Raw genomic sequence first — 11117 nt, 5'->3', positions numbered from 1 at the left:
AAACTATAAAAAGATACCATTTTTCAACCATCAGACTGGCAAATCCTTAAAACACTCTCATTTACTGTTAAGAGTGTAAATTAGTACAGCTTTTCTGGAGGGCAATTTGGATCTAGTTAGTAAAATTCTGACCCAGAACTTCCATGCTGTGGAATTTATCCTATTGACTATCAGCCCAGGAGCCCAAAGAAGACATGAATTACATTGTTGGAGGTAGTAAAAAAACTGGATATAAACAAAATGTCCAGTAATAGGTAGAATGGCTAAATAAATGAAAAACCAGCCATACCAGTATGTTTCAAACCGCCATTCGGTTTTTAAAATGTTTTAAAGATAAAATTAACATCTATTAACATGGAAAGATATCCAAGATATGATATCATTAATTTTTTTAAAAACCCATAGAACACTATATATATACGACACTATTTTGTTTAAAATAATAATACATTTTTTAAAATCTCGGGGACAATACCAAATTGTTCACAGTGGTTACCTCTGGAGGGTGGGAATTTGGGGTTTCACTTTCCATTTTCCTAAACAATGCTTTTTTTTTTTTTTACAATGATCATGAAACTTTCTAATTAGAGGCTTTCTTTTTATTTGAAAGGCACTGACCAATCATCCACAAAATCAACACTCTTCCTATTAAACCCAGGCAGTATAAATGTATGTTTAATTTATTAAAATTAAAGGGACACTGAAGAACACAAAAGAAGAAGAGGAAAATATCATAAATTATCTCCCTAATGAATGAGATAAACAAATCTGGCAAGACTATATGTTCTGAATAAGCATGTCTCTTTTTTTAAATTAGTTTTTTTTTACCATAAGCAATAAGGATCTCAGAAGTGGGAAAGCACTCAAGTAAAATATTACATTTGATTTAAAGGATATTGAGGTTAGAAAAAGTGAGTGCCAAACAGAAGCAAATAGGAGGAAATGCAGCTCTAGCCCAAAGGCTAAAAATGTGAACAATAACAAAGTTGAAGAAAAGGCTCAAAAAACTGAGGTAGGGCCTTCATATTTTATTCCTTGGGCAAGACTCTGGTATCCCCAACTGTGGATTGTCCTTAGCACTTTTTAATCTGGGACCAGACTCTGGGTTCGCTTGATATCGGGGAATGCAGCAGGACTAGCAGGAGCCCTGGAGTCCAGTCTCTGCTCTACTACAGTAAAGCTTTGCATGACCCCCAACAATCTACTTTACTTCCTCTAAGCCAGGGTTCTTAAGCAGGGGTCCGTGATTCCGTGAGCTTTAATTCAAAAAAACATTATTCTTGTGGGAACATGTTGGTGCAGGTGTGACATATTTATTAATTAATGCACAGTATAGGGTAGACTTAATAAGAGGTCTGTGGTTTTCACCTGACTGGCAAAGGGGTCCATGGAACAAAAAATGTGAACAGCCCCTGCCTAAGTGCTGACTTTCTCCTCCCTAAAATGAGGACATTGGATGAGATCATTTCCAGGGTGCTTCTGTGACACAAAAGTTAATTATTATATGTTAAACTGCATTTACGTGTGGGATTGTCCACTCTTCAGGATCATCCACTTGACTGCTCCTCTCCATTATCACTAGCTCTTTAAGAGTTACATATACATTCTCCCAACAGTTTATCCAGCTCAGCACTGAAGGAAACATTCTTATCCAAATCAAGTCTATCAGAAATTCTCCCCCTGCTGGAAATGTGCTCACATTCTCCTGATCTTAAGAACATGCTACATGTGCAGCAATAACCATTCTCCTAATTGTGCTCCTGCACACCACCAGGGGCTGCAACTTTGGAAGCCATGGGCTCAGAAGCCTGCTAGAGATTAAGGATTCAATGCTGAAAAAAGTATACAATTAGTCTGCTTATTCTACTCCAACTACACGAGTATGTACAAATCATCACCATATTTTAACCCATTATACTTGAAAATAAAAAGAGCAACTTTTCTTCTATTATTTCAATTACTACTAGTTCTGGAATAGCTATTGGTAAAGTAAACCTAAAAGTCAATTCCCTACAATATTTTGAGAAAATAAAAGCAAAATCCACACACATCAATCTCTATATGTTGGTGAAAGAAGAACTAGAGCCTTCTAAACCTCATTTCAAAATCTGCTGGTCTCCTACAAAGAGCAGCCTCACCTGGGCTTGGTCACCCCCTTGTTAAGGGCTGTCTCTCAGCCTCCAAAATCTAATATCAGAATATGGCAAAAATAATGCAAACCCACTTACTGGCATTTTTAGTGGTAACCTGGGGGGCAAGTCAGAAATGAACTCTTCGAATCTTATCAGCTCATTAGCATGATGCAGCAGTGCTTCTGAGGCTTGGTTTTTATGGACCAAAATTATGTGGAAACCATGCCTGTGTCTCAGGTCACTAAGTTCCAAGGCAAAATTGACATCAGCTGAAAGAAAGGTACAGTCCACCCCCAAACATTAGAAACACTTGATATAGGCAGACAACTCTACCTTTACCCTCAAAGAAGGAAGGGATGGCCAGATTGTATCAAAGTTGCTTTCCCCTACTTTTTAGAACAGAAACATATTTCATATCAGAATTAACAGGTACAGACTATTTTACCACTATCTGTATGGAATCTCAGGATATATGTTACTTCTGATATTAAAAAGGAGCAAATATTAATATTAAATTTGTGTCCTCAAATTTAGAAACAACTGACCATGGATTTTATAAATTAGCAATACTGGGTCCAGGGTTTTAAAATAACAATTTTTTAAAAAACAATTTTTAAAAAAAGAAAAAAAAAACCAGAAAAATGGAAACAAAATATGAAAAATGATCACAACATTTTCTTTAATAAATCTGTCCCCACGAGAATCCTTACTCAAGTTCCAAGGAGAAATTATAGAAATCCATGTAGACCTATTTTTTATTCTAAACAGTTCTCAAAAAATAAGAATAAACATGTCCTGTGTATTTCAGCCTCTTTGGGACCAACTTACTTTAACATGTCTTTTCCTTCTATGACAAATCTTATACAGTGAGTTTAACTTGAACTAGCAGATGTTTCTACACTTACTTGACACAAGAACCACAGTGGCTGGAGCAGTGTGAGTATTTGCAAACCTGCGAAGACTCTGTCGGAGTTTATCATCAGCAGCATTCTTTGCAGTAGCATTGATATGGGCAACGGTTACCTGCATTAATTTACAATAAAGGTCAATGAGCAACACCTGAGGTTAGAAAATTGCTACACATTCTGCCCACATTTTAATAGGTAATCCTTGAGAGGAAATCTTTTATTATTATTATTGCCACTTAGGAATGGGAAACAAAAATATTCCAATAATTTCAAAACTGTTTCTCCATATGAATGAACTGGGCCCCTTGTTACTCCTGCTCTCTTCTCTAATCTGTTTTTTGTAAGTCATCCATGCCGCCCCCTTTTGAAAAAGAGGTGGAGAAAAAGACAAATTTGAAGCAGTTAAATTTGCCCTCATTAACATCTTGTGCAAACAAGTTAGAGATGGCAGAGATTTGATATAAGGTAAGAAGTGGAGTTATATTTTATGTCATTTGTCTATGCCATACATCACCTAGGGCTTTTGGGGTCTGGGGTTGGCAGTGGGGAGAGAAGGGGTATCTGCCCCTAAGGGAGCTAAATTACATTTGCCCCAGTTAAAACTATCAGGCTCCCATATAGCAGTCTCCAAAGCAAGGAAAGGTTTATTTTGAAAGGTGCCTCAACCACATGCAAAATACAATAAGATTTATTAGTTTTTCTAAAGAACACAAATATATTCTTTTAGACTGCTACATCAATGGGACTACTTGTCTATGAGCCAAAGAACTAGATTCTACTTCCAGTTTAAGAGCACAAACTTTGCAGCCAGACAACCTGGATTTCAATCCTGGCTCTTCCACTTATTGGCCCTTTAAAAAGTTGCTTAACCTCGTGGCTCTTGAGTGTCATTTGTAAATAGCAAATAATAAATCTTATGTGCCTAGTTTACAGAGCAGTTATGAAGGTCAAAGAAAACAATACACATATAACCATTATCACCGGTATAATGCTATAGCACTAGTTAATATAAGTAGCATTACTGAACAGCGAAAATGATTAAATGAGTTCTAATACTTCAGAAATAATCTTTTGCTAATTTTTATATACAAATTTAGTACAAATGTATTAATATCATTAAACAAATTTTGAATTAGAATTCTTTTTAAAAAATCACATGTGCTTATTGTCCTACCATAGATTAAAATTCTTTTTTTTTTTACCTGACAATTATTCAGCTCTTGAATAACTTCTTTGTTTTCTTTACTGATGTCACATACACAGATGAATTCTGCTTCCCTGTGGCCTTTAAAAAACTTCTCACGGATTCTCTGTACAACAGCAGTAGCTGACCGGCCAGAGGGAACTGAGCAGTTTTCAATATCCCAAAAAACTCCAATGGGCGGTAAGTTTTCTAGCACCTGTCCAGCTATTGCAACTTCTGGCGACCCTTAAGAAATTAAGGGTTAACACTTTTGATTACCCATAGTAAAAAAAAAAATAGCAGATGAATAAAGAAATAGGTAGCTACCTATCATTCTTAGTGGCAGAACACAAAATTACTGACTGATGTCAAATTTAAGGATACCAACCAACCTTACGGCTTACCTAATAAGACAAACAACTCTAAGTTGTCATAGTATCACTCTATTCCTATTTTACAGAAGAGAACAAATCTAAGGACCACGTTAACTAATACTTAAGCCTGCAATAAATCAGTCTCAAAGCATGAGACATTCTCTTGCTGTTCAATGTGTCTCTGAACACTTCCCTATAACTGAATGGATGCTGTGTCTCAGTGATAGAAATTCATGCTTAACCCAAACCCGTTTACCTACTTCCTATGGAAGAACACTAAAGAGATGATGAAGGGTAAAGCTGTTACTGTTTTAGATTTTACATTTTTTTTACTACTGCATTAATAGCTGATTGAACATTTAAAAACTGTTATCAAAAGATAAAATACCACATTATTACATTTCGGAGAAATGATTTTAATTGAGAACTCTTAGGGTTTCCAATGCTGTAATCAGTCGTTATTAAATCTTTACTTCTTCCAGGAAGTATATAATCAACAAGTGTGATTATGAACCTAAATTACCAGGTCTCCTCCAGCACTTGATTTCTCTTAATATACTCCCCATTTCTTCAATAAACAGCTACACTTTTTAATTTCAAGCAGCTTCAGGCCAACATAAATGGGCAAATGACTACTGGTCTGTAACACTAAAAAGTGTTTTACCAAGAGATGGGAATATAGACCAACACATACAGAAGCTTTAGAACCATAAGGAATCTTTTCAGGTGATTAAATGTAATGTTAGTATCAGATATTGAAAACTCCTTAAATATGCACATTTTATACCATGCTGTCATTTACCAAATTTTGAAGCAGCTTTGCCTAGACTGGTCGCCAATAACAACGTGGTCTCCTTCCCTGTTCCTTTGGTTCCACAGCCATTACACAGAGGGATAGCAATAGGTGCAGTTTGAGTATTTGGAGGTGGTATATTTGGCCAGACTTTAGCAGCATCAATTATACTATTTCTTGCCGGCTGTTTTAAAATTTTTAAAGAAAGGGGAGGTTTCAGATACATCATTGCAGAACCTAAAATTATATACAACATGAAAACACAATCTAAGTATTTCACCTTTTCATCTGCTAGCCTCTGATAAAATGTATTTACAAATCATCATTCCCAGAACAATTAGCTCTCAATTCATAAACTCATTTCAAGAAGTAACTTGAAGATCTTACCATGATTAGAACCTTTACATTCTGGGGCATGTGTCCTCTGCAATGGAGACCTCATACATTCCACATACTTTATTTACAGGGTATTACAGTATTAACTTGAACACTTGGTGTGACTGAAGCCAAGTTTCAAGCTTCCCATATTAATGCAAAAGGACACCTACGCAGGTTGAATAGGCCCACATCTAAGTTATGTTCACGATATAAGAATTACAATTATGCTGTAGTCCTTAAAGACAAAATGGAACAAGGGGCTTTGCCAAATTAGTTTCACATGTAGAAAATATACTTAATGCAACAAAAGGCTCTAAGAGCATTAACTACATAAATAACTCTGTACTTGCTTAAACTGTCTCTCCCATTTTATCTCTTGCTTCTTTCAGGGCAAACAGAAGTTATGCTGATGGGGAGAAAGCTATACAACAGAAGAATCTGAAAGCCCACGTACAATAAAGATTTTTCAAACTATAGCCACTTTAAAAAGTCTTTTCTCAAATCTCAACTGCACCCAGCATAAAAAAATAAAGAGATACAAACCTTGTTTAAACAGCCTTCGCAGTAAAGTGAGCCCTTTAAACAAACCGGAGGTACCACATTTAGGTGCAAAGAGTTGGTGCACAAGTGAGGCGTTAACTCCGACTGTGAAACGTGCTCTTCCAAATGCCCTGGAGCCCCACTCGTGAACTCAGAACAGGGGAAATAGCCAGTGGAGGTGCAACCCTGGAGAGCTGGAAACTGATGCAGCTTGTGTACATTACCATGACATGATTGGAAATGGAGTTTTCCACAACAGGGCAGGTGTTTGCAGGAAGATAGATTACTTTCTAGACACATGCTGGGAAAGTCACTTGCAATGCCTGCCAAATTGTTCCTAGCTGAGGCATTCTGGAGTGAAGATGCAGACTGGAAAGCAAACCCTGACCCTACTTGACATGTGATTGTCCCGGTGCTTTGCGAATCTAACAGTGCGCCTGTGTGAATCAAGCTACCAGTACCTCCACTATTGCCACCACCACCACCACCAAAATGCATTGGTGAAGTGGAGGGTTCATTAGTACAATGAGCACAGCAGCTTACTTTGGGGACAGTTGAAAGCTGTATTTTAGGTTGCTGAAGAGAATGAATATCTGGAAGTGGGACTGCTGGGAAAAGTTTAGAGCCAGCATGAAGGGGAGATGGAACATCCTTTAATTCCACAGCAACTTTCTTGTTCTCCATGTAATCTTTCTGAGAAAAGAAAATCAGAATGCAAGTTAATTTTATGAGGCTAGTGATTTTCAGTTACTCATATCCTACTGCATTCAAAAACAGAGTGTTCACTTACTTCTGTTTATGTATACCCAATCATAACCAAACAAAATTGAATAGCAGCTAGCTAAAAGCAGGAGCATTCTTCAGAGAGGAATGCTGGAAATGAACACTGAAACAGACAACTAAAATTAAGACTCCATCTTTACTTAATCATTTAGAGGCTGGGAGAAGAGAAGAAAGAGGTCTGTTTGTGTCTTCAGCAAGCTACATTAACCATCTGTTTGTCAGTGACTTCCTTTGACAACTACCTTTGTCTACTAAGATCTCCTGAAGACAAAATTAGGTAGTATAAAAACAACAATAAAGTTGGCTTACAAGCAAGGGGATTTAAGGATAGTTCTTATAGTCAGTCCATAAGGGGCTTGTATTAAGGTCCCCCAGGGGAGAAGAGTAAAATTCCAAATATTTATTTTATTTATTTATTTGTTTATTTATTTCTCTCCCCTTTCCCCCCACGCCAGTTATCTGTTCTCTGTGTCTATTTGCTGCATCTTCTTTGTCTGCTTCTGTTATTGTCAGCAGCACGGGAATCTGTGTTTCTTTTTGTTGTGTCAGTTCTCCGTGTGTAGGGCACCATTCCTGGGCAGGCTGCACTTTCTTTCGCACTGGGCAGCTCTCCTTATGGGGCACACTCCTTGCACGTGGGGCTCCCCTACACGGGGGACACCCCTGCGTGGCACGGCACTCCTTGCGCGCATCAGCACTGCGCATGGGTCAGATCCACACGGGTCAAGGAGGCCCGGGGTTTGAACCTTGGACCTCCCATGTTGTAGACGGACGCCCTAACCACTGGCCAAGTTCGCCGCCAATTCCTATTATTGACGAGATAGGCTATCTGCCACATGGCCCTTCCATGGAAAGGTTTATAAACGTGTCGCTGATGATATTTAGCAAACCCTAGGATACAGACCTAAAGTCATAATGCCAACCATTATAATGCAGTCAGTGTAGAGAATCAGAGCAATTAGAAAACTATCTTGGAAAAAGGCAGAAGAGGGAAGCAGATGTGGCTCAAATGATAGAGCATCCGCCTACCATATAGGAGGCCCAGGGTTCAAACCCAGGGCGTCCTGGCCCATGTGGTGAGCTGGCCCATGCACAGTGCTGCCACGTGCAAAGAGTGCCATTCCACACAGGGGTGCCTCCCACATAGGGCTGCCCCACATGCAAGGAGTGCGCCCTGCAAAGAGAGCCACCCTGCACGAAAAATGTAGCCCACCTAGGCATGGCACCTCACACGCATGGCGCTGCACACACAGAGAGCTGATGCAGCAAGATGCTGCAACAAAAAGAGACACAGAGTGCCAGTGCCCGCCTGACAAGAACGCAAGTAGATACAGAAGAACACAGAGTGAATGGACACAGAGTGCAGACAACAGGAGGTGGGGGGTGGGGGGAAGGGGAGATAAATAAAATAAATCTAAAAAAAAAAAGTAAAAGGTAGAAGAGAAATAGTTTTCCATGTGCCTCTATCACACAGAGGAGGCCAGTATATTACCAAGATTATAAACACAGGCATTGATGTCAGAGACCTGGGTTTGAATCTGACTCTTGATAGATGGATAACTGTGGGTGAGTTATATAACCTCTCTGTGCTTCAGTTTCCTAGTCCATTGATCGGGAACAATAAAATGTTCCTCCTACAGGTATTAGGATAAAAGAAGGTCACACACATAAGCACTTAGCACAGTACCTAGCCACTAAAAGGGGACCACACCAACTAATAGCCAGCTGACTGCAGGAACTATGAGGATGATGGGGATGCCCTAAAATGGTGACTGAGACATTTCTGAGTCTCAGAACACAGAAGGGCTCAACTGATTGCTATAGATTGCCCCCTTTTGCTGGGATTTGATGCTCACCTGGGAGAAATGTGGATTTTTAGTTAAGACTTTTCCTAAAAGTAATAGCAATGGGCTGATCAGCCAACAGGTGTATTCTGCTCTTTTTAATTACAGTTCAGATAGGGATTAATTCATCAGTATTCCAATTTATACAGATCACCCTCTTATGCGTAGAGTGCTATATATTGGTTCCTGTGAATTCTGGGGGCCACTGAGAAAATCAAGTTTCTGGATCGGTATGGTTGAGAATGCAATTCTGAATTGTGAGACTCTATGAGAACCAGACCTGTCACGCCAGGAAGCCCTGTTTGAGCTGCCAACCCTTGCTGTCAACACTTCTGAAATGACTGAAATTACTTGATGCCATTCAACAAAGATAACTATATGGAGGAAACCTGGAGTAGACAAAGAAGTGAACTGATTTTTTAAAACGTTATTAATATCCTTATATAAAATTTTAGTAAAGTCTCATTTGAATACCAAGTACAATAGAAAAAAGAAAATAGAAAGGCGGTCATCATGCATGCATAAAATGAAATAAGAAAATGTCAAAATCAAAAGAAAAAGGAAGAAGTTAATAGACATATTTAAATATACAAGAGAAATCTTGAACAGAAAAAGTCTGTCAATAAGGTCTCATCACTCTTTTCTGGATTACAAGACTCAAAACTCAGAAGGCTACATAAAAGAAAAATTATTTTGGCTTTCCTCTGATGTTACTATACAACATGGATTTTATCTTTGGAATCTGTGACTATAAAGAGAAACAAACCTTCCCAAGATTTCAACATTAAATTTTAAAGCAAGGGTTCTTAACCAGGGATCCATGGACCTCCAAGGGGTCTGTGGAAAGATTTCAGGGGATCTGTGAGCTTGAACTGAAAATTCAAAAAACCTTATTCTTTTGGGGACATGTTGGTGTAAGTGTGATATATTTATCAAATAATACACAGTATAGTGTGGACTTAGTAAGGAGTCCATGGTTTTCACCTGACTGGCAAAGCAGTTCATGGAAGAAAAGAGGTTAAGAACCCCTGACTGAAAGCATCAATTGTTACTTAGAGTGGAAGACTCCTCGTGGAGTCAGGAATTATAATAACCTGCGACAAAGGGCAACACAAACAGGATGCATTAGAAAATTTGACAGAGACTCTAGGGAGACTATCCCAGACCAAACGTCCACTCATCTATTACAAACAGGAATCTGCTATACCCTAGTCTTGCACATAGTTACCGTTTGGGGACTAAGTGGCAATGTCTGCTCAGGACGAGAAAAGCAATTAGAGAATTTCCAAAGCCATGGCTTAGCATCATTATCTTGTTGAAGCCATCCAAGTGTTCTACTGCAGGAGTTCTCAGTTCCGTTTCCTTCCATCATACAGCCATACAAAGTGGTTCAACATTCTTTCATCTTTCTTTTCTTTCATTCTTCCCCCCTGTTAAGAATAAGATTTCAATGTTAATTCTTTGCTCAAGTACAAATTTATTAATTTATTAAAATGTGAGACTGCAACTATCTTTACGGTGCATTCCCAACTCAAATCTTTTTTTTTTTTAAAAGATTTATTTATTTATTTAATCCCCCCCCGCCCCCCGCCCCCCGTTGTCTGTTCTCTGTGTCTATTTGCTGCATCTTGTTTCTTTTGTCCGCTTCTGTTGTTGTCAGCGGCATGGGAAGTGTGGGCGGCGCCATTCCTGGGCAGGCTGCACTTTCTTTGGCGCTGGGCGGCTCTCCTTAGGGGGTGCATTCCTTGCGCGTGGGGCTCCCCTACGCGGGGGACACCCCTGCGTGGCAAGGCACTCCTTGCGTGCATCAGCACTGCGCATGGCCCAGCTCCACATGGGTCAAGGAGGCCCGGGGTTTGAACCGCGGACCTCCCATGTGGTAGACCGACGCCCTAACCACTGGGCCAAGTCCATTTCCCCCAACTCAAATCTTAATGAACAAAAAGTAGTATGGGTATCAAAGCAGATTACTAAAATTTGGCAAACTAAGTTGCCTCTTTATGTTTGAACTCTAATTGTAGCAGCCAGAATTAAAAAACAAAACAAAACTACAATCTTCCATTCCTTATGTCTGAAATATCTTTACCTAAACACAATTTCTAGAGGCTTATTTCTTTTCTATACACAGCAATTCTTGAGAGAAGTAGACAAATCTGGGCTATCTACATAATCTTGAGTGAAA

General features: G+C 39.0%; 1 protein-coding gene across 40 annotated transcripts in view; it reads right to left on the bottom strand.

Annotated features, from left to right (window-relative positions):
• Positions 1–11117, bottom strand: part of MARF1 (meiosis regulator and mRNA stability factor 1) — a 41093-nt gene that overhangs the window by 26696 nt on the left and 3280 nt on the right. For 12 of the 40 annotated variants that reach the window (XM_004471870.4, XM_004471873.3, XM_004471869.4 and 9 more), the window contains exons 2-7: positions 10164–10365; positions 6312–7001; positions 5400–5574; positions 4243–4469; positions 3038–3155; positions 2229–2401 (exon numbers count right to left, since the gene is read on the bottom strand). In XM_004471870.4, coding sequence (XP_004471927.1) covers positions 2229–2401; positions 3038–3155; positions 4243–4469; positions 5400–5574; positions 6312–7001; positions 10164–10307 — 1527 coding nt within the window. In that variant the 5' untranslated portion in view covers positions 10308–10365. Of the gene's footprint in view, positions 1–2228; positions 2402–3037; positions 3156–4242; positions 4470–5399; positions 5575–5777; positions 5853–6311; positions 7002–10163; positions 10366–11117 lie in introns of those variants that run through there. The other 28 variants (XM_004471871.4, XM_004471872.4, XM_058286393.2 and 25 more) reach the window with 4 other exon arrangements.

The sequence above is a fragment of the Dasypus novemcinctus genome, chromosome 23 (assembly GCF_030445035.2).
Source record: "Dasypus novemcinctus isolate mDasNov1 chromosome 23, mDasNov1.1.hap2, whole genome shotgun sequence".
Classification (NCBI taxonomy): Eukaryota; Metazoa; Chordata; class Mammalia; order Cingulata; family Dasypodidae; genus Dasypus; species Dasypus novemcinctus.
Note: the sequence above shows the minus strand (reverse complement) of the source record. Positions and strands in the feature narration are given on the sequence as shown.